Source organism: Gymnoscopelus braueri (genome assembly GCF_963280865.1).
Source record: "Gymnoscopelus braueri genome assembly, chromosome: 5".
In the NCBI taxonomy this organism is placed as follows: domain Eukaryota; kingdom Metazoa; phylum Chordata; class Actinopteri; order Myctophiformes; family Myctophidae; genus Gymnoscopelus; species Gymnoscopelus braueri.
Genome location: NC_137606.1, coordinates 15,027,301 through 15,050,684, shown reverse-complemented (window position 1 = coordinate 15,050,684; position 23,384 = coordinate 15,027,301). Strand labels below are relative to the sequence as shown.

Sequence of the window (23,384 nt, the reverse complement as noted above, 5' to 3'; positions counted from 1 at the left end):
CTAATTTGTCAATCCTAACTGAATCCATAGCCCGAGCAACTAAGAAGCACATTAAAAGAGATGACACAGCCATTTGAAAAAATATATTAATAATAATAATTTCAATGATCCTGCTTTTTTATTTTCCTGGTCACATATCTGTATATTCTTGTCTGTTCAGGGAGGCCAACACCATATTTCGCGGCAACTCAACGGCAGCGCGCTGCATCGATGACATGATGAAAATCGTGGGGAAGAGTTACCTGACTGTTACACTGAAGCCTGTAATAGATGAGGTATAAGCACTGAAGCTTGTAATACATTAGGTATTGGAACTGTCAATTCCCATTGGTATGGCAAGCTGCCATGTGAATATGATTAATGCTTGTCACAGTCACTTGGTGTACCTTGGAATTTGGTGTTTTTGCATCCATTTTGAACGACAACATGTCATACAAGACAGTCTTGACCAGCTCATATGGTGCAACTTCTATGGTAATCCTCAGTCAAATTGGCCTTTTTTAAATCCATGTTTATGCATTTGTCAAACCAATAAAACACTGGCTTGTTTACTCTTTTATCATTTCATCCATTCACATTTCAAGCGTAAAAATAAATATGCCAGAGATTTGGCCTACCAATTAATTATTTTTTTCTCACTCTTTCCCATAATTTTTTTTTGTAGATCTGTGAATCTAATAAGACATGTGAGATTGACCCTATCAAACTGAAGGAAGGCGATAATGTGGAAGTCAACAAGGTAAATCGTCTTGGGTTGTATCAGTAGGATGTTGGGTATCTTGCACAATCTGAGCAGGAGTCTGCTCATCCACAGCCCACCATGGCCTGTTCCAAAATCCACCGGCCAGTTTGTGTTTTACAAGCCAGATTTTTAGAATGAATTGGACATCTGAATAATGTCTGTTTTCCTGATACTGACTACATGAGTAGACAAATTACCAGCTACAGCCAAAATGAACCCACATTGGATAAGGTTAGTTACTAAGTATCCATTATTATAGTAGCACTTCCCACCGTTTCCCACATGCATTTTACTAGTACAGTACGTTCGAGACTAAACTTATTCACTTACTTTGACAGATGGGCAGAAAGTTTGTGTTTGGTGCTACACTGTGTTGGTGTGAAGCCTTGTTTATACTAGTCCATGAGCCAGACAAGATTTCATTATCGAAAGAGTGGGCAAAACCATACCTATATTAAATTGTTCATAGGGTCAATACGAGTAAATAAATATATGATAACCTCTCCACAGGAGCAGCTTTTTCATGGTTATCACACATTTTGTTATTTTCCCCATACGTACAAGACAGGTGAAAAAAATGACAAAATTTAAAAAGGAGTTATCATAATGAAACTTCCTGAGTTGATTACTTACATGAAGACAATGATTTATCGTATTACAAGTTTTCTGAAATTGTATATTTAAATATGCAAATTAGGCATTTAGTCCATGAGCCAGAGCCCCAAAATTGAGCCCGATATTGAATATTCCCTCGTTAAAAACCTTTGACTCCAACTTCTTAACAAAATGAAATAAGTATGTTGACTCTGGCTTTGTCCAATGTTCCAATGTTGATTCTGGAAAGTTATGCAAATGTGGGCATATTTTCCTAATGCCTACTTTGCATATTTAAATATACAATTACAGTTTCAACTTTCAACTTGTAATACGATAAATCATTGTCTTCATGTAAGTAATCAACTCAGGAAGTTTCATTATGATAACTATTCTTTTTTTTTTTTTTTTTTTTTCACCTGTCATGTACGTATGGGGAAAATAACAAAATGTGTGATAACCATGAAAAAGCTGCTCCTGTGGAAAGGTTATCATATATTTATTTACTCGTATTGACCCTATGAACAATTTAATATAGGTTTGGTTTTGCCCACTCTTTCGATAATCATTGCTCAATTTTGGGGCTCTGGCTCATGGACTATACTTTGTCGCACAAATTATTGATTTTCAAGCTAAAAGTTCAATGTTTAGTTTTTCAGCGAATGACACTGTTATGTGACAAAGCATAAATTATGATTTTGTTTTCTGGTCAGGCCTCATTTTGAAAAGGGGCTGTACAGTATATCGTTCAGCATTTAGCAGTAACATCGGGAATGAAGAAGCTAGAATGTCTTCACTAAAGGAGTTATACAAAATGTGTGTGGTCTTCTCTTCAGGAAAACCTCCAGGGTTATGTCCAAAAGATCTTCTCCTCCATCACCCAGTCCAGTGCATCCTGTCCTCCTCTTATGTGTGACATCTTCAGGGCGCTGAGACATATGGCATCTAAACGTTTCCCAGGTGAGTTTTACAACCAGTAATATTTACCTTCCTATCTGACTTTGTCATATATTTACCTCTATTTATCATCTCTCTGCACAGTGCTTTTTACCTCGAGTATGTACATACTGACTTTTATTCATTTAATGACAGTATATAGTGTCATAACATTGTTTACATACTGTTGTCATAATGCTGGACTGTCCTTTTATTTGTATCGTGCATCTTTGTCTCTGTTTAACATTGTCCTTTTTTCTGATAATGCATGTGTCCTTTTTGTCATGCTGTATAAGGCCTGAATTGTAAAATTGTAAATTTAATCGAATTAACTCAAATGCTTCTTAACACATTGACTGCCAATCACGTAGATCTACGCGAACCGCTATAAAGCCGCCACGTGCCAATCGCGTAGATCTATGTTTTTTTTTTCCAATTTCACCCAAAGACCAAGGAGATATGATTAGTTGAAGATCTAGACTCCTATCCACTTCCTTGTTAACTTAAAACTTAAAAATGCTGTATTTCGCCTCCTGAGTGACTTTTTTTTTCCAATGAAAAACTCTGGCACTGGCTAAAAAATTATGAAATAATTCTGGCAGTCAATGTGTTAATAAAAGTGAATGATACCTTCCTACTAGTCATTGGTAATGAAGATACAAGATCCCAAACCTATGTATTGTATGTTCTAGTACCATAAATCCACCAGGGGGAGCTCCATTACCCATTATAAACAGCAGGTGCCTTTCTACAAGAGATGGTGAACAAAAAAAGAAAATTACTGTGTAGAATAAATGTATCATACAGTAGATCTATTTTTAAATAATATTTTGAGATGTATCTGTTTTGACAAAATAAAAAGGTCTTTTGTTGAGGAAAATCCGTCCGCTAATGGTGTTTTTGAATCCAATCCACAATGTTCATCTTTCACTCTCCTCTTCTCCTAAGCTGATCCACATGTGCAGTACTCAGCTGTTAGCAGCTTTGTATTCCTGCGGTTCTTCGCTGTGGCCGTTCTCTCTCCGCACTCCTTCCAGCTCCGTCCTCATCATCCTGTGAGTGCAGGAAATAATAGTTGTTTTGTTCGTTAAAATATCACCCCTATGAAATATTTCCCTACTTGAAAGGTGTTGTAGCTTAGTGCTTATGTTGAAAATATGTCCATATTATAAAAAGATAATCTGAACAAGTTTGCGTTGTAGAGGTTCTGTGTTCTGTTGTTGAGCAGTTTGACCTGTTATTTAATTATCTTATCTCAATCTGACATTGCAACGCATTCAGGCAAACATCTTAACTAGGCACAACTGTTATGCAACAGTATTACTGATCCGGCAAGCAGACAAGGTGCTTTGAAATACAGTGGAAAACATCTATTGTTTTTCGCATCACAAATATCAGTGTGAATTTTTTTAATATAATGCATTTTTATGTTCAAATGACGGTTTATTCAGTAAACAAAGTGTATTCATATAGCATGGCATTGAGCCAAAATATGGAATGCACACATCATAATGAATGATGTAACAAACCAATGTATACTTCTCAATAAACATTAAGTCCGTTTCAATCTTCAGTGACATAACATTGACCTGCTCTTGGTTGACATTGCTCACTTAACTTGTTTCTAGGATCCTGAGATTTCACGCACACTCACCCTCATCTCTAAGACCATCCAGACTCTGGGCAGCTGGGGCAGTTTGTCCAAAAATAAACTGGTAAGAACTAGAGCTACATGGTAAGATCTACAGCACTCTTAAAGGAGTAGTTCACCCAAAAAAATATTTTCTATCAATTACACACCCCACAAAGCCTTGAATTAGTGTTTTTTTGTTTTGTTTTTGTCGCATTCCTAAGCCAATAATTTGATGACCGGGTGTATTTCCGGTAGGAGACACAAAGAGTCTACTTAGTGTCTCCTACCGGATACATTAGCATCTTTCCGCCGGTAATGAAATTATTGGCTTAGGAATGCGACAAAAAAAAGTCCATTAATTCAAGTCTTCATGGGGTGTGCAATTGATAGAAAATAAGTGTTTTTTTGGGTGAACTACTCCTTTAAAGAGACTGCAGCTGCTCAAAATAATGATCATTCAAATAATCTACAATATAATCTCAGAGAAAAAGGAGCACAGAATGTTTTGCACAAATATTTTCTTCAGTGTGTGTGTGTGTGTGTGGGGTGTAACAGTGTAACGGTGTAATGCAGTTTGTCCACAGATTTCCCCCCATGGCATTCATTTATTGTGTTCTCTCTCTGCAGTCTAGTTTCAAAGAAACCTACATGTATGACTTCTTTAAATCATTCCAAGAAGAAAGGTGTATCGAACAAGTTAAAAGGGTATTTTATTTAACAATTATCTTTTTAATGGTTGGATTTCTTATAGTGCGTACCACGAAATAAAAAATGTTGCCATTTACCTTTTGTTAGCGAAAGATTTGCAATGAAAAGTATTTTTTTCTTTTTTCTTTTTTTCAGTTTCTTGATGAGATATCCTCCAATGTCTGCAAAGAGTCCCATGGGGTGGAGGACTCTGTTGTTCTGAAGGAAGGGTGAGTGGTTAAGATCTGAGGAAAGACGAGGGTGCAAGGTGACACTTTCACCTTTCACCTTTTACCTTACCATCTGTATTCTCTGTACTGGAGATACAGTTCCATATTATGGTATCAGACTGATAGCCACTCTTAACACAAAATTTTGTAATTTTTCATTCAAATAAATTGTCTGACTGCGGTTTTAAACGCATACGACAGTTCTACCAGCAGAGAGCAGCAAATAGACACCTCGATCACTAGCTGACTCACTCAACCCCCCCCAAACAGAGACAAACAGTCAAATACATAGGTTTCCGCGCGACGTCATCACAGAGCCGAATGTGCAATCTGCGCATGCCCGGGGTAGAACAAACCCGGAAGTGCCCTTCACTCTGTTGTTGTGTTCGGGAGTTAGATAGGCATAATGCTGCTATTATAGGCATAATAGGCATAATGCTGCTATTGTATACAAATAAAAGACGAACAGATCCAACTTCCGACAAATCATTTTTGGGCGGTGAAACCGCCCCTATATGTGAGGTTTGGATATTTGTACACCAAATCCTGCGCTGTGATTGGCCAAAAATGTACCCCGCCTAACCCTGCACCGTGATTGGCCAATCACAGTCTATTCAGGACTGTGATTGGCCAGTGTCACATGACACATGTGCATAGCCCTATATAATAAACCATATATTTTTTGTACATGATTGGTTGACTCCATTCAGTATTGTGATTAGCTAGCAAGACACCGCCCACTTCACACAGGGTGTGATTTTTATTGAGTAAATAAGATATTACAAACTGCATAATTTAATCTACTTTCATTAAACCGGTGAAGACCATTTCTTTTATGAATGTAGATTTGACCAGAGCTGCTGCGGGTAATAGCGCCCTCTATAGGCTCACCCCTCCACTGCGCGCGCATATCCTCTCATGTTTACAAACAGGAAACCCGTCTATACATCATAACCGGATGTGACGTTTTCGACAATCGCCAATCGCCGACCAGACCGTTGTGATACACGACGACGATGACTGCTCGTCACCCAGACTAAAGAAAATAGAAGTGGAGCTCTCAGTTCGTGTTTTATACCGTGTGAAAAAACGTGTTTTGGCCTAAAGAGCGCATTTTTCAAGCTAAAACCGGAAACGGAAATCGCTGAAATTGCTTCCGGGTGAAGCGGAGGTGAGTGGAAAACGAAACTGGTCTCGGAATGTAAATAAAACAGCGTGATCGTCTATTAACCAAATTAAACATTAGGACGCAGATCTGCGTCCTAGATTATTCTGGCAGCCCACGGTTGTATCTGCAGCTTATGTGTTAATTCGAGGCTCATTCCCTGTTGTGCCTTACATTTTATCAACAAGCGAAGACAGTTCCCAGCTGTGAATGTGTGCAACATACTTTGCTTTGCTGTAGTGTAGATGAATCATCTGTGCCCAGGTGGATTTCCTCACCCCACATATGTCTGTCCATAGGGAGGTGCATAAACGAGCCCAGGGGAGAAAACGCATTGGCAAGAAGAACTTCAAGAAGAGGTGGCTCAAGGTGACCAACCGGGTCGTTTCCTACCACAAAAATAGAGGTGAGACAACCTCTTCCCGTTTGTGATTGATTTTAAGCGCATTCCCTTTCCCTGCTGAGCCAAAACCGCAAAGTACAGAAGTTGAATTCATAAAGGAGGGTTCGCAATTCACAACATAAAAACAGATGGTACCACATGGAGAAATGTTGTTCTTCTCCTTGCTGTGGATTCACAGGGATAGATATTAATTGTGTGCAAGAGGCGTTTTCTTTCTTTTTTTTATTACATGCTGATTAAAATGAAGGCAGTTAGCAGACACTCTTATCCAGAATGACTTAAGTGCAAGGTTGGAGTAAGCACCATGAAGCATAGAATAAGTGGTTGCGGAATTAGGGATAATAATGTATATTAAATGTATAAAATGTACTCTTAACTTAGGATACAACATATGCATCAAACCTGGCACCTATTTGAATCTATATATATGGCACAAATAGCAGAGAGTGATGCATAGGCTACTTAATGTATTTTGATGGTGCTCTTTGGTTGTTAAATGTCTATTACCACATGCTCAGCATGCTTACAATTCCTGATCAAGGCATGTTGCCAAAACACATCAGATTCTTATGTTAGCCTCAACATTTGTTATTTTTTGTTCTCTGTAGGAAAAGAGGCCCTCTGCACTATTGATGTGAAGAATATTCGTGCAGTGGAGAAGCTGGATGAAAGTGCCTTTAACCGCAAAAATGTAAGTCAAAGCGTGTTTTTCACATGAAAGTAATAATGATAATAATACATCAGACTTATATAGCACTTTTCTTAGTACCCAAAGTCACTTTACAAAACAAAACAAAATAAACAACTTTATTAGAAGCGAAAACGTTAAAAGGCTAAAAACATTAAGCTAAGACTAAGAAGCAGAAAGAAGCAGTTAGGCAGGGAAAGTATCGTGATCAGCAGTTGTAATGGGCGTTTCTTACCATACAAGTAAGTAAGCTCCTGGATCGGGAGTACCATACCCATAATGCATTGTGCAGACAGTCAGAGACAAGCCAGGCCAACCTAAGTTCATGTATAACTAGATTCAGCGACGTAATCAACAATTTATGATAGTTGGCATACATACCAATACCAATGTCAAAATGGCAAAAGTCTTTTTTTATTCTTATTATTCCCAATCAAAACCTTCTGGAGCATGCTGGAAATAAGATGACATACTTTATAATAAAATATGCCATGAATTGATTCATTTAGCCCATGGAAATGTGACCGTCATTCTGTCTGTAGGCTGTTGCGTGTTTACTGGCTTATAGGCCATAGACGTGCTTGCAGCTTCCATCAGCTGAACCTTTCAGATCATAGCAGAACGAAAGCATGGTCAGTGATCCCCGGGTCAGCATTCCTACATTAAGAAACATGATAAAAAGGCACTCAGGTGGCTCAGTGGTAAAGTACCTGCCCACCACCGCAGAGTATAGGCGTTTAAATCCACCGTGGTGCATCCGGCTTTGCTGAGCGTCTATACGAACACAATTGGCCCGTGTTTGGGGGAGTGTGATAATTGTCACTGCATGTACTCCTACAGTCTGGGCGGCACCTGTCAGCAGGGACTGTTGGGCAGGAGGAGTAGGACAGGTGCTACGTTCTCACCCCTATGTCTGAGTAACATTGCCGTAGACATTTCCAAGTGAAACAAATATACTGTATGTGTGGTCATTAAGATTTCCCTATTTCTGCATTGGGTTCAGATGTTCCAGGTGGTCCATACAGAGAAGCCACTGTATGTGCAGGCAGGAAACTGTGTGGAAGCCAGTGAGTGGATGGATGTCCTGAGCCAGGTCAGCCGCTGTAATGAGGGACGACTCGCATCCTTCCACCCCTCCATCTACTCAGCCGGAGCTTGGCACTGCTGCAAGAGCCTGAGTGACAGCGCTCCAGGGTGCAAGGAATGCACAACGTGAGTCTTTGGCCCCTGACACAAAATGCACAAAAAATTATGTTGTCAAAAACAGAGCGAACACATCATTATAATCAGTCATCTCCACAATCAACATCCCATTGACATTGTGGTTAAAACCATGGTAAGATTAATGAACATAAATCCATCGATGGTGTCTCGGCCAAAAGAGCAGATCTACCATATAGATAAGTTATATACAGTATATAGGCTATATACTGTATATAACTGAGGTCGTGCTAGCATTTTAAACTGCCGGTCAGAATGTACGGCATAATTACAGTTTACCGGACATATTTCCAGGACATTTTTGCTCTATTGAGATGGGATGACATGCAAGTTTTTAATTTTAATGGAATAAATATCATCTTGGACTGTGTATTCTCTCCTTGGACAATTTCGTTTTTTGATAAAACAAAAAGTAAACTTGAAGTTTGAGCAGCCGCTGTTGACCTCAAAGCTAACATGGCTCCCACAAAATACTTGAAAAAATACTCCCACAAGAGTTACATTGAATTCAGCCATTAACAATTGTCTCAATCTTCCCTCAGTCCTCTGGGGCCAAGAGTTCGAAACTTTTAATCCCTATCTGACTGGATTCGAACCATGCATCTTCTGCTTAACATGTACTACTGTAACTGCACATCATATACAAAACCATTTACAGTTTTTACAGTAAATCTACTTCTCATTTGAATTGAGTACAATGGACCACAATGGAAACAAGCCCCCTGGGGCTTTTTGTGTTATCCTTTTAGCATAGCCTTTGACTGAATACTTTAACACGTTTGTTAACATTACAGGTAGTACAACCAATCAATCAATATGTCACAGTGGTATTTTCTTCTCCTGAACAATTGAGCACGGTATGGAGATCTCCTCTTCCCATCTTGTTAACCCTGTCTTATACTGCAGCAACCTGCTGGCCAACCTGCAGCTGGATATAGACACTGACCGGGAAACGGAGAGAATCTTCTCCCTGCTCACCTCCAATGATACCAAGCTCCAGAAGATGGAAGGTCAGTTAAAATGGTCATGGTTGTTATTTGTTATCAAAGGCAAAACATGTTGTTTTAAGGATTTGTGACATGGGATCTCAACACATATATTGACAATAAAATGCCCATTTAAACGTTCAGGTTCTGCTATTTGGTTCAGATTTCTTTCTCCCTGATATTCTTCAAATAAAGGCATACGTGTACAGTATCATCTTGTTGCGTTTATACATTATAATCAGACTGTCTGGCTATTAACCATATGAACCCTAGCGTCTCTGTTCTGGGGTGAACATTCGGTTAAAATGGACGATCTACAAGCTCACAATATGTATCGCAACACGATGTGTTGTGAGATTATAATAACACCTGATAATTACGCATGATGATAATAATAATGAATGCTCTTACCTGTGTGTGTGTGATAAGTCCACCTCATGACGTGGATACCAGTGTGATGATCTGATGTGTTGATGATGTTAACAGTGTGTTCCATGCCTGTGTTTTCCCTGTCCCTTTTAGATGCATGTGCCAGCATAGCTGTGTACCAAGGCCCCCAGGGGGAGCAGGAGGAGTATTCCAAGTTCACTATCCAGGACCCAAAGGAGACGTTCCGCACCCTGAAGCAGCTTCGCAAAGTCATGGAGGACCTGCAGGCTCAGCACGACATCAGAAGTGACCCCACGGCACAGTATGGCAGCGTGTGAGTCCAGATGCATTGTGCTCTGACGTAGTGCTCATCCTCTCTATTTATAACATTTTCATACTATATGTATATCGTTGCTGTCGGGCAGAAACCTTGTATACCTTATTTAGACTATTTGTTGTACAATGGTGTCGCACAAAAGTGGCAAAAATAGCCTCACAACACGTGAGGCGTGAGCTTGTAGATCTGCTATCTTTGCTGTTTTTGTTGAACATTTCTTAAAGTGAAAAGGCTGTCTGGGTTATGAAAAGTATTAACAAGAGCTATAAGAGTTATAATAACTGCATTGGATCCATTTGAATAGATTATTTTTTTTACATTTACAAAAAAGTAACAGTTTTGGACATACAAGTTTTTTTTGCCCGACAGCAACAATATGCTATTGGATCACAATACAATCGTCATTATTCCAGCACACATGAAGATAATTGAGCCATCTTTGTTGTCCTGTGTTGCAGGCACAATCCAATAGTGGGGAAAACGTCCTAATAAGCAGTGCAGGCAGGTTTGGCCTGAGACAGCCACACCAGCAGGGGGGGCAGTACGCTGCGCACAGCATCCCCCATCCTACATCGGTATGCCTGCGGTGTCACCCCAGAGAGAACGCCCACAGGGGTGCATCCAGGAGAACCAAGCGTGATACCCCCCCAGCCATTCCCCAGCTACGTGTGGGAGGCAAAACAATCACCTGACCCTCTCCATAATCCGTCTTCACTGAAGCCTAATTTATGTGCCGTCGCACACCGAGAACGACTGAGAATAGGCGACCTGCAAACTCAGAATGCGTCGCATCCGCGCCACGTTGTGAGCTCGTAGGTCGGCTATTCTCGGCGCACGGCTATTCACTATTGCATGACGAAGTATGAATGGGGCTTGAGAAGGAGCCTGTGGTTCTTGCTTTTTGCGGTGTCTGTCACCCTCTCTGCTCAACCCTTGCATAGACGCCGCAGATCCCACGTTAGAGATGCAGGACATGTCTTTTATGTCCTTTTTTTATTTGCACAGTTTCGATCATGTCTTCTTCCTTTTTGTAGTTTTTCTCCAGTTGAAGAAGAATATAGTTTGTGCGTGAATAGGCTGCTAAAAAAAATACTTCTATTCACTTATCTTTGTATCATGAACCATCATGATGCTTTCACAATCTTAAGATTTTGCTATTTTAAGGTACATCACTTCCTTAGAGTAGTCCTTGATAATCATTATCGTTCTTTTAAAGGGAATGTTATTTTTTTATTTCCGTAATTCCTGAACAAAAGTGTAGTTTTTCTCACACGGTTGAATCGACAAAAACAATCTGCCTTACTTTGTTGATGGATGTTTTTAACTCTTTTTTTTTTTTTCCCACATCAAGTGGTGAGGGAATAATGCAGAAGCACTTTAAATATTTGGATCAATCCAGATAGAAACATTTAGATACATGGTATCGGCATTGGCCATAATTGATCAGTTGCATGATCTTGTGTACGTTCTTGTTTCTTTCCTGTACGATAACATAGCTTGTTGATTTTAATAGCTATTTTTCCTATGCCAAAGACAATTTTGTAGGTTTACCTTGGAAAAAGAATATTAATGTATTTTGAATACAGAGGTTTTAAAATGGAAAGAAATTATATATTTGGTTCTTGTGTACATTTTTGGTAACATATCCTTTATATTGACGTAGACCGTTTGATTGGACCAGGTTCTTCTCTCAGTTTTGGACACTGTTTGCATGTAATTGTGGTCTGTAATTGGATGTAAATGTGAAAATGATTATGTATCGGTACAGTTTCCATCACATTGTATCCTATTGACATTGTAAGGGTGTCTGCATACCATCTCTGTCTATTCATCAGCTATAGTTGATGTGAATAATGAATTGACACAGGAAGCTTTGTCGGTCAGGCTACCACATATTAGGTTGTCATATCCAGGTCTCTAACCCATTGCCAACAATCATTGCCCCTGAATTAGCACACACCATTGTACCCTGAACCTTTGTCCAAACGCACTCCAAAGCTACTAGTTAAAAGTAAAACTCCTACTGTACTTACTCCTGTTGTCACTGAAGAACCTGTTTAAAAGGCTCTTTTGCTGAAGTTAAACGTTTTGAACATTCTGTGGCTGGCATACTTGGTAGCCTATTACAATGCTCTGCTGTCAGTCACAAGTTTGTCTTCGCTATCATAAACAACACGACCAAAAACTTCTAGCCAGTGCTGCAAATAGAAGCCATACAGTTGCAGTACAACCATGCCCCCATACATTGTTGTTGTACGGCAATCCACTCTAGGAGTCCAATTGTATGACCCAACAGATGAACAATCACATTTATTCAATCATGGTTTTGTGTAGGACTTATATACTGTAGATGTAAACAAGGCACACTCCTATCATTGTTATCAAAATTGCCCATTTGAACAATACCTAGAAACTTGAATTTAGAATTGTTTTAACAAGAGTGGAACATGTAATGCTGATAGTACAGGGTTAACCGTGTTATGTTTTTTTTTTTTTTTTTAAGTGTGGAAATATTTGTTGTCAGTCAAGTTTTGTCTTTGGTCCATCATATATTTCTAACATGCATGTCCTACATATTTAACAGTATATTTTTCAGAAATATGTTTTTATGTCTTTTTTTTTTAACACTGTGATTTAATGACTTTCTATACTGTGTCAATTTATTAACGGTACCATGTTCTTGTCTTCAGTGCTACTTTGAAGCTGGCTGCTTTTCTCATTATCCAAGGGAGTTACCTTACATATGTGGTAATGTGTACTGCACAATCTCTTGATAGTTGATGCAGTGTTACTGATGTGAATCCTGTCTCTGTCCCACTGGGCTCTGGCTGGCAGTGATTATGTTTACATGCAGGCTGCAACTAACTGGCTAAGTGGACTGCCTAATCACAATCAAAAGTAAATTCATACCTCAATTGGTTGGTTTGAAAAAACACAGTATATGCAAGTGTAAATCACTATCCCTTTTTGAAAATTGTGTCAGTTTTAGGCCAGACATGTTGCTCTAAACTGGTTGCAGCATTTGGGAGAAATTGATTGATTATTCACCTTTATTCATTTAGATTTATACTTGGTTGCACGCCGGTGTCTCACCCCAAAAATAGCTGGTCTACATGCAAGCTCACAACACATCGCTGTGCAATGCATTGTGAGCTTGTAGATCGGTTATTTCTGGTGTGAGACACGATGTGTCCAAATCGGGCATGAATCCTGTTTATGGCTTGCATGTAAAGGTCATCACTAGTTTTGCTAAGGGCTATTAGCCTTGTGGTTCATGTGTTTTGGTTACCGTATATATTCATTTGTGTATGAAGGTAAATGTTGGGTAAATTCCTTCAGTCCTTTAAGGCATTAGTTATAGTTTTTATCTATTTTTCGATCATAAGGGATTATTTTCTTTCACCCACCTCGCATCATTTTTATCTGTTAGATTTTATATCACAAGATTTCAAACAAGATATCAAGACCTTTTTATACTGTACATCTTTAGGAGTTAATCTTGTTCATGAAAGCTTTCTTGAATTAATATTTCTCTCTTGGCATGCCATGCATCCAGCCTGTCCAAAATGGCAAGTGCAAATGTTTTAAAGTCATAGGATGGTTAATGTTATTCATGAGGGAAACTATATTTGTTGTACATCTGGTCTATAGACCCCTTAACAGACGACGTCACACTGATAAGAACCAGTATGCCCGCGCAGGCCGGCACCAAATGAAACCCATTCTGTCATGTCTCGCTAGGATGCACCTCACTAGCCAACACACGAGGAGGTTGAATGAACTGAAACCCGCGCACCCCCAAACAATATGTTGGTAAACAATCACCTGTGCATCCAGTGACTGGACATTACCAACATTTAGACTGGACTCCAGTCTCAATGTTGGTAAACAAATAATTGGTCTATCGTTCTTAAGCTTAAATTGTGGCTGGCCAGGTTTAATGTTCTGAGAAGTTTCCTTCAAGGCACTAGCCTCAGAAATGCGAAAAAGGTGGGATCCAAAACTTACCTTTTTTCCCCCTCCAGATTAAACCCGTTTTGAGGGACATCAAATTGTTGTCAAATGTAGCCAAATATATTTTCTGTTACTTCCAACCATAGTCCAACTGTATGACACTCTTGAGACAAGAATATTGTTAGTTTTAAACACTTATTTCTGTCTCTAACAAGCTTGAGTACGGTATGTTTGATTTTCATTTGTTTTTGTTATTTAAACATTAAATATTTTATAATAATTTTCTCTACATTTTTATTTGTCCATTGGAATAATTTACAATAAACTCTGCCAGTGCTCTTCAGCTTTTTGGGATTTTCTGGATATGTGGTGGAAAGTATTATGACTTTCTCTGTACTGTATATGTAGTCATTTTGGTAGAAATGACATGGATGAAGGATTCAGACTATTTGGTAAGAGTTTGATATTAAGTGAACTAACCTAAGGGCTGCATTTACTTGCTCAATTGTTGCTATCAAAAACAAGAGACGGAACATCACTCCAGGCTTGGGGAACAATTAGGTTAGTTCACAAGTCACAAAACAATAGAGTGGAGGGAAGACAAGCCATTGTAATAAAATATATGATAACATCTCCCCTGCTAATCTGATCACTCACTCAACGATAACTCTCCCTACCCACCTGATTTCAATCTTACCTTTTCTCACCTGTCACCAATCCATCTTCCATCTGATAACTCCTCCCTTGTTCACCTGTCACCAATCCATCTAATAACTTATATTTATCTTTGATAGCTCTTAAAGGGATAGTTCACCCCCAAAAAATGCATTTTTTCTATTGATTCTGTTAGGAGAGACGAAGGAGACTGTCTTCTACCAGAACCGCTGCCGGTCATCAAATTATTGGCTTAGGAATGCGACAAAAACTAAAAAATATCCATGAATTCAAGTCTCCATGAGGTGACTAATTGATAGAAAAAGGTCATTTTAGGGTGAACTATCCCTTTAACTTTTCTACTCCTCTCTTGCCTATCGTGGAGGTGTATTATTTATACCGCGCCTTGTAATTTGCTTTGTATCTCACATCCCTCCACCACCACATTCTCTCCCTTTTTCCATGTCTTTCTCCTATCCTTTCTTTACAGGTTCCTGAGGAGAGGTTTCATCTGAGTAGACCAAAGCAGCTCAAGCTCATTGGACACTGCACACAATGGTCCCCTAGTATAGCCAAATACTCTGGGTTCTTCTCCGCTCTCTGGAACTATCTACATCTGAATCACAGTCACCTCGCCCACTCTTCATCCTACTCTCCTCCCCTCCTCCTATTCTTGTCGTCCTATACATGCCTCATCCCTCCCCTCACCCCTTATCCCACCGAGCTGCTCCATTTATCACCCCCCCCCCCACCCCTCATCCTTCACTCCTTCTTCCCCATCTCTCATGATTCCAGCATTTTTCCCTTTTCATACAGCTGGGGTGGCAGAGGCTCAGGAGGTCTACAGAGCAGCCATCTTGGAATCCCAAGTTTCCCGGTTTGATCACTGGCTCGATCCTCCTGGCTGCATGTTGAAGTGTCCTTGAACAAGACACTGAACCACTAACTGCTCCAGATGAGCAGGTTGGTGCCTTGCATGGTTTCCTCTGTCATGAATGGGTGAATGTGAAATACATTGTAAAGCGCTTTGGAAAAAGGCACTATATAAATGAAATCCATTTCCATCCTCACATCGCCCCTTCATCCCCTCACTCCATTAATCATCCCTCCATCCATCCCCCTATCCCTTATCCATCCCCCATAATCCCTCCTCATTTATTTTCTATTTCATATTCAACTAGAAAAAGTGCTACTAGGAGCACAGGTCTCCGCCAGGTCAGGTAGGTTATTGTGGCCTCCTGGTGGTGCTATAATAGGCCAATGTGAAAAGGGTGCCATTTCATCTTATGCCTTTAACAGCAATCGGATGGTTTGAGGCATTTTGTTCCAAAAATGTGTTTTGCAAAAATAAACCTGCTGGTGGCGCTATAACAGGCCAATGTGAAAAGGGTGGCATTTGTTACTCAGCCTAGTGGGAATGTGCATGCAAAATTTCACAGAAATCGTGTTCATGATTTGAGGCATTTTTGTTCAAAACGGTCCAATCCTGCACATTTTGGAAGCCAATTTTAATTAGGATGGAATATGAAATATCGGACAGATCCGTCTTGATCATATGACTATATAGATACTGTGTAATATTTAAAAAAATGTTTTACAAAAGTTGGCCTCCTGGTGGTGCTCTGAAAAGCCGTTGTGCGTGCAAAATTTCACGGAAATTGCACGCTGGGTTCATGGTTTGAGGCATTTTGTTCAAAACGGACCAATCCTGCAAACTTTGGAAGCCAATCTTAGCCAATCAGGAATCAGGATGGAATATGGAAAATCGGACAGATCTGTGTTGATCACAACACAGCGTTGTTGATACAACGCGGTGCAGACCAAATAATGGGCGTACCGTACGGCGAGATCGCAGCAACTTTCGGCATTTATCAATATATCCTGACGTTGCCTTCAGCCGCACGTACCTCCCGTTCAGATCTCACGTCTGCTCAGGAGCAGTTGTTGACTCCAAAATGTATATATATCACACTAATAAATAATCCCTGTGAAAATATAACATTTTATAAACTCATTTAAACAAACTGCTTTAACAGTCATTCGGTTAAGCTTGCAGATCTGGCTGCATTGGCTATTTGAAAACAGCAGATCTACAAGCTCACAACGGATTGCGTCGCGTTGTGAGCTTGTAGATCTGCTATTTTCAAAATATATGAGCGCTTATGCGAGAGCATTTTCGGGAGTCGGGACTGGCACGGCTGGTCCGCTGTAATCTTGTCATGGACAGCAAGGTCTTGAAATTTTCAGTCAGTCAGTAGCGTGTCCTATATGGAGTTATACAACCTGGGCTGGGTTGAGGATATAAACCGAACCCTCCAAACCTTTGACCAGCGCTTCATGCTGTGGATTCATTTGGGCCACCGCGGGAGATCGGACATTTAACCCTCTAAACACACACCAGCCTTCATCCATTAATGTTTATAATTCATTCATCAATGATCACTCCATAAACGTTCAGATTATTGCCTGCTATTTCTCATTTAACGTGGCGTCACGGCAGCCCGTGACTCAAGGGGGAATACATGATTGCTTTATTTTAGTGTAAACTAGAACGCACACTGCGCACTGCTCGTAATGGGTTAAATGAATGTACAAACGCATGGTATGATTTATGACGATGAGATTAGTGTCATTTATGTAGGCTACTTGACACAGATTGTACCATCACGGAATACATGAAAGACCGCTATTTCCACAGAGTGCCAATGCTACACTTGGGCGTGCGTGCGTGCGTGCGTGCGTGTTCAGACGTGGACATGAAAGGCAGGGAGGCGAGCGGGGGAAACTCTCTTATTGGCTTTCCATGCGTTGTTTGGTCGTATTCTGGTTCTTCATGTCGTAAAATCGGGGCGTTTCGAGAATATTTAAGGGCGTGTTATTTAAATGTTTCAGCCGTGACATTTATCCAGGCTCCGACCAAAGCCAATCCTACACTAGGATTGGCTGTATAGGATCGCTTCATAAATGTGAAATATAAGCCGTTTTTTATGCTCCATTGATAAATGAGGGCCACTGTGTACGGATTCGCGAGATCTTTGGACAAAATCTGTAGGAGTAATATAAAAAAATGTGATTTACAAATAACGGCCTCATGGTGGCGCTATAACAGGCCGAACTTGGATTGGGGTCAGAGGTTCTGCTCTGGCATCCAGGGAGTTTGTGTGCACAGTTTCGCAGGGACCGGGCCAACAGTGCCGGAGATTAGCTGCTCGCAGACAGACGGACACACGGACGGACTACAGTTATGGTCGGGTGATTGGGGTCTTTTGTTATCTCAAAATATACTACAAACATAATCCAATCTGACATCAGTTCTGTCTGCTATTGGTAGGCTTGTGAAAGCCTGAGAATGTGTTTGATAATGCTCAGGCATGCTGTCTAACTCTTCATCTTTAAACACTGTCTTAAACCCTCTATACTTAGTGAAAAGGACCTGAGTTGAAAATGTATTTGGTACGCTCTGGTTCACTCTAAGCTCTTCACCAAAAATAGCCGATCTACGAGCTCAACGCGTTGTCTTACTTGAACCCCAGAATAGGGATGCTATAGGGATGCTATATGAGTTTATCAATATATAGTAATGTGTTCAAACATTATATTTACATGAGTTGAGAATATTTAATCTCACCCTGTCACACAAATAAAATGCCAATCACTTTAATATTTGCAATTTCTTTCTATTGTAAATTATGACACTACCTGAACTAATCCATGAGGAGCATGTGAAAAGTGCATTCATGTGCCACTGAAACGGAGCAGACCCAGACAGAGTAGAACAGGAACACTGAAACCTGGTCCTATTCTTGTCCTGAAAGATCCTTATCCAAATAACATTAGGATTTGACATCGTTGCTGTCAGGTGGAAACCTTTTATGTCAAAAAAAGTTTCTTTTTTATTATTATTTTGTAAACATTTTAAAATAGTGAAAATAGACCGACCTACTAGCTTGTGGATCTGTTATTTTCACTACTTTTGTGTGACACTGTATGGTGAAGTAGGGCATTAATCTATGAAAAACCATAAACATTTGAAATGATATGAAATGAGATTTTCTGCCCGACAGCAACAATATTAAATTAACTCTAAATGCCAAGTATGTGGGGCACAGACTGATGCCATGACTTGGAGGTCATTTTCTCTGGCAGCAACCCTAGCTGTAGTAGTTGTTTTCACGTGTGCAATACAATATAATGCTGAGAGGTCAGACTTAACCACTTTAACCCTGGTTAAAGTGATTATAGGTGAAATTCTTTCCAAAAACAAAATCATTCAGTTATGGCAGTGGTTGTCCCAGGGCCAGGGGTCCTTGAGGGGGGTTCCAGGGGGTCCAAAGCAAAATAGGTTAATATGGCATTAAAAAAAACAGTTTAACCTATGTATACTGTACATCAACCTTGAACATTTTTGAAAAATATGCAATACTTTTGGAACATTTTAACAATACTACTCTTGTATGGGGGTCCCTGGCACAACATCCTTTCAGATGGGCGTCTGCGGTCAAATGCATATTCATTTGGGGGTCCTTGACATGCAAATGTTTGAGAACCACTGAGTTATGCGGTTGTTGTATTGTGCAAAAGGGAACTCAGACGAGTTATGTGTCTGAGATGCTGCTTCTCAGGATTTGTCACCTAGCCATACAAGTCAGAATGTATTTACTGTACTAGGAGAAATGAGTAAGATAATGAATTGAATCATCATGAATAATATCAGTTTCTATGCCTCTGCCTCTCTCTCCCTCGCTCTGATTGTCCTGTTTTCCTTTATCCAAAAATATAAATTCTTCAGATTTCTTTCTTTTGTGTGTGTCATCTTTCTACCAGAATCAGCCGCGACACCCATGGAGTGCACAGTCAACGTTGTGAAGGGTCTCACAGCACACCAGTGCTCCAACTGGGTCCACACTTTGCACAAACATTGCTCAGTGCTCTGGCTGCTTTCCATAGTAAGTCAATACAGTCTGTTGTCCAAACAGACTGTATTTGGCATGCGATCGCGGTGAAAAACATCACTGCGCCATCGGACACGCAGAGTCAAACAGCAACACTTTATCTTTCTTCACTTAACTTTCTTTACATGCTGATGTGCTACGAGCTGTCTCATCAATCACATGCAGCAAATGGGGAGAGAGATGGGGGAGTGACACGCAGCAAAGGTCGTCGGGAATGGGATTCGAACCCGCGACACGCTGGTCAGGCTGGCATTGCAGCCTAGGGGTGCCTGGACCGCCACAAATCCCTATCACTACTGCCCACTAGGTGTGACCAACTCAACTCAACCTTCTCCAGAAAAATCAATGCAATCAATCTTTTTATTGTGGAATATGAGGGAATAACTGACAACGTTATTTATATCCTACTGCTCTGTGTAGCCTATAAGTCATTCATTAAAAGAAATGTTTGTAAGAACTTTCTGATCTCCATATATGGGCATATCAGTCAGATCGGCGGTGCAACGTAGGTGTGAGGGCTGCGTAGCGACCCGATCTATGGGGAATTGGTAGATCATGCAAAAATAATCCCACTGCCTCTTTGTAATGGGTTTGATATTCTCTATAGTAATTCCCTAGACAGCAATATGAGCAGACAATCTCTGATGGTACAGGTAATTGCTTGGATAACTGGCTATGGTGGCTCATAGCTCTATTCTAGATTGCAGCTGTGAGCCATGAGCCACGGTTCGGCTCACACAGTATAAATGAGGCTTTATGCACTAGTGACCCGTTACTTCAGATAGTTCTATTCATGTGAAGTATTTTTATTTTATTTTATGACATTATATACTGGTGTGGGGGTGTGTTTAAAATATAAATAAGTTGATAGTGCTGGCCCGAACCTTGCATCCATGATTACAACACACACTTTGTTGTATAATTTCAAGAATGATTTTCACTCCATATTTATTCCAGTGGCACCCGACCATTTAGACATGTCATATACACCCAAATACTCAAATTATTCAATACAATCAAATTATTCAATACACAAATACTACACAACTTATCTCATTTTCGAAAAGCAACAGAGTATGAGCTTTTCTTATGAAGGCAGATGCACTACCAATTATCCTTCATTCCCTTGTTAAGCGGTCAAAATAGATTGCACAAATGATTACTGCACAATTCAAATGTATCTGTATACATGGTTATGCCTTATTGCACATTCTATACCCCCCTATCTTTACATATCATACCCAGTAATATTGGATATGATATGATATATACTTGTTGTGTTGTGTTGTGTTGTTGTCAAGTCTTGTCTGACCAATGTTCCAAACTACCCAGTGGTCAGTTTGGAACATTGGTCAGACCAGACTTGTTAACTTTGTTTAAGAGACTCAAGTGCTTAATAAAGCTTTGCCGCAATCAAATTAAATTAGTCTCGGTTTTTGCTGACCCCTGCTTTAACATGGCAAGGGCAACACAGAGAAAAGCAGATTCTCTGATGAGGAAAAACGTCATTGAGAACCACTATACTGACATTACAAAAGAATATAGTACTGATGTAAAGATACAAAGTGATATAAAGTAAAAAAAACATGCCATACAGTACGTATATGCACTTAAATGCAATAGACAATAAAAAAGAGTAGGTACATTTCATAATACATTTTACAGCAGATTCTTACCATCACGTGTAAACCACCATCTCAAAGGAGATGTGCACGTTTAGCCTCAAACCACCTAGCCTTATTCTGAAACAAACAATCCCATAATAGTTTGAGTGTCTATTTTCCCAAACCTTCCTGATACAGTATGCCACTGGTTCTCAATGTGTTAAAGGAGAATTCCAGTCATTTTAGATGTTTGCTTTGATGTGTCGCTAATCACTCACCAACATACAAAGGGCCGTTGAATTTTTCCAGAGAAGCCCCTGTTGTCCATTGTGGAGACCCCTTCCACTGGCATAAAGGAGTAATGCGGATAAACAAAAATTACCTATTTTAGCAGCTCCAAAGTTTGTTTTTTTCCACTAATCCTCATTATGCAGTGTACTGACACTCAAACATGCACTGAATGTCCCTTATGAGCTTCCGTTCGTGCAGAACGACGTGAAGCTAGTTCTCTGTGTTGCCAGATTCTGTGAGAGAAACAAGCAACCAGCTCCATGTCGGTGAATGATTAGCGACACATCAAAGCAAACATCTAAAATGACTGGAATTCTCCTTTATTACAGCATAAAAATCAGTTTAACCACTTTAACCCTATACATCGGCTACTTGAAAATAGACGATCTACAAGCGTCAGGTTTTGCCATGGACATAACACTCGTCAAGTGAGCTCAGGTCATCTGGTGGTGCCAAGACCACAAACAAATAGTATGATGAGAACAGTTCTTCATAGAGCTTCTTCGGCTTGGAATATGCTCCACATAAATGTTAGACACACTAGAAGTAGATTTTCTTTTAAAAAGTTACTTAAATTGGTGAGTCCTCTTGTGACTTTTGTGAATACTCAGTATTTGTGATTTTATTGGTTATTGTTGTCTCTGTTTTATATGCAGCGCTTCATTTATTTTGCTGATAACTATATTGTGTCTGTTTTGCCCTTTTGTTTTAGTTATATAGCACAATTGTAACTATTGTCTGTTTTTATTGTATTAATTTTGTGTGGACCCCAGGAAGACTAGCGACCACCTTTGTGAAAGCTAATGGGGATCCTAATAAAGAATAAAGAATGTACAAGGTGTTTCACCACGACGCGTTCTGAGCTTGTAGATCTGCTATTTTCAAAGAATCTTGAAAAACTTGGAATATTTTTTAAACATTGTAACAACACAAATCTTGGATGGCACACAATATTTTCAAATGGGGGTCTGCGGCCAATACATAATGAATTTGGGGCTATACATGAAAAAGTTTGAGAACAACTGCAGTGTGCCACCATGGCTGTTGATGAATACCGGTAGATGCGTGCATCTCAGCTCTGAGCTTTTTCAGGCAGCAGACTGTACAGTGGGGCAAATGGTGCAGGGTTGGAATCCATGTGAGATGATGGCTCACACCGTGAGCTCACTGGTCCTCCGTCAGCTGGGAAGCAAATGGATCCTCTCTGGATGGCCGGGACAGAAAAGACACAGACAGAGCCAAGCAGAGCACAACAAATGGAAGGGAAGGGAAAGCACAACACAACACAACACAACACAACACAACACAAAAGCACGGAACGCAAAAGTCCAAAAGAAGGGTGCAAGGGTGCAAAAAATAGAAACGTAAATAAATAAAAGATTAAAGCGTTGTAATTGATGTGCCACCTCGCCACTAACAGAATCACTGCAAGCTAATCTGATGTGGAGCCTGCTTGAATAGCAGGAGTCAGAGCAAAAACAATATGGGAGTTGTATTGTTTGACAGCTATTATTGCATTTTTCCAATTATGCTCGCTGTAACACTATAAAACTGGGAGACGTTGACTATCAACCCCTGTTATGAATGAAAAGGGATAACATCTCCAGTGTGAAGCTGTTACTGTAGGTAAATTACTTTATGGTTCAAAAAGAGGGGGGGAAGTGTGTTGATTTGTGGAGGGCTGATTTTCCTAATATATCCCAAATCTAATGCTACAATTCCCAAATTGAAAATGTTGTTTGACACAGTTTTTTCTATTTTGTGTTCGCTAAAAAGAGCAAGACCGATTCCACTGTAATTTGGCAAAAAAAGTATCATTGTGTCAGGTCTTATTCAAAGTTTCTTTTTACAGTAAGTTCCTGTCCGTTCAGGCCTGCCTTCTTTGCTGATGTACAAACAAAATATTGATTAAATGGAGCGATTAGGTCTTAATGTTAG

At 39.9% G+C, this 23,384-nt stretch overlaps 1 protein-coding gene across 3 annotated transcripts in view; it reads left to right on the top strand.

The window, feature by feature from the left end:
- rasa2 (RAS p21 protein activator 2) overlaps window positions 1–14,288 on the top strand; it is a 49,171-nt gene extending 34,883 nt beyond the window's left edge. Inside the window, exons 12-25 of one of the 3 annotated variants that reach the window (XR_013933198.1) lie at window positions 161–275; window positions 665–739; window positions 2,173–2,296; window positions 3,221–3,327; window positions 3,901–3,987; window positions 4,533–4,610; window positions 4,749–4,822; window positions 6,287–6,393; window positions 6,999–7,081; window positions 8,082–8,290; window positions 9,206–9,309; window positions 9,808–9,988; window positions 10,450–12,225; window positions 12,264–14,288. Coding sequence is in view for 2 of the 3 variants with exons in the window: in XM_080428856.1 (XP_080284982.1) it covers window positions 161–275; window positions 665–739; window positions 2,173–2,296; window positions 3,221–3,327; window positions 3,901–3,987; window positions 4,533–4,610; window positions 4,749–4,822; window positions 6,287–6,393; window positions 6,999–7,081; window positions 8,082–8,290; window positions 9,206–9,309; window positions 9,808–9,988; window positions 10,450–10,480 (1,375 nt within the window). In the remaining variant the exon portion in view is untranslated. Of the gene's footprint in view, window positions 1–160; window positions 276–664; window positions 740–2,172; window positions 2,297–3,220; window positions 3,328–3,900; window positions 3,988–4,532; window positions 4,611–4,748; window positions 4,823–6,286; window positions 6,394–6,998; window positions 7,082–8,081; window positions 8,291–9,093; window positions 9,175–9,205; window positions 9,310–9,807; window positions 9,989–10,449 lie in introns of those variants that run through there. The other 2 variants (XM_080428856.1, XM_080428857.1) reach the window with 2 other exon arrangements.
- Window positions 14,289–23,384: the final 9,096 nt, after the last annotated feature.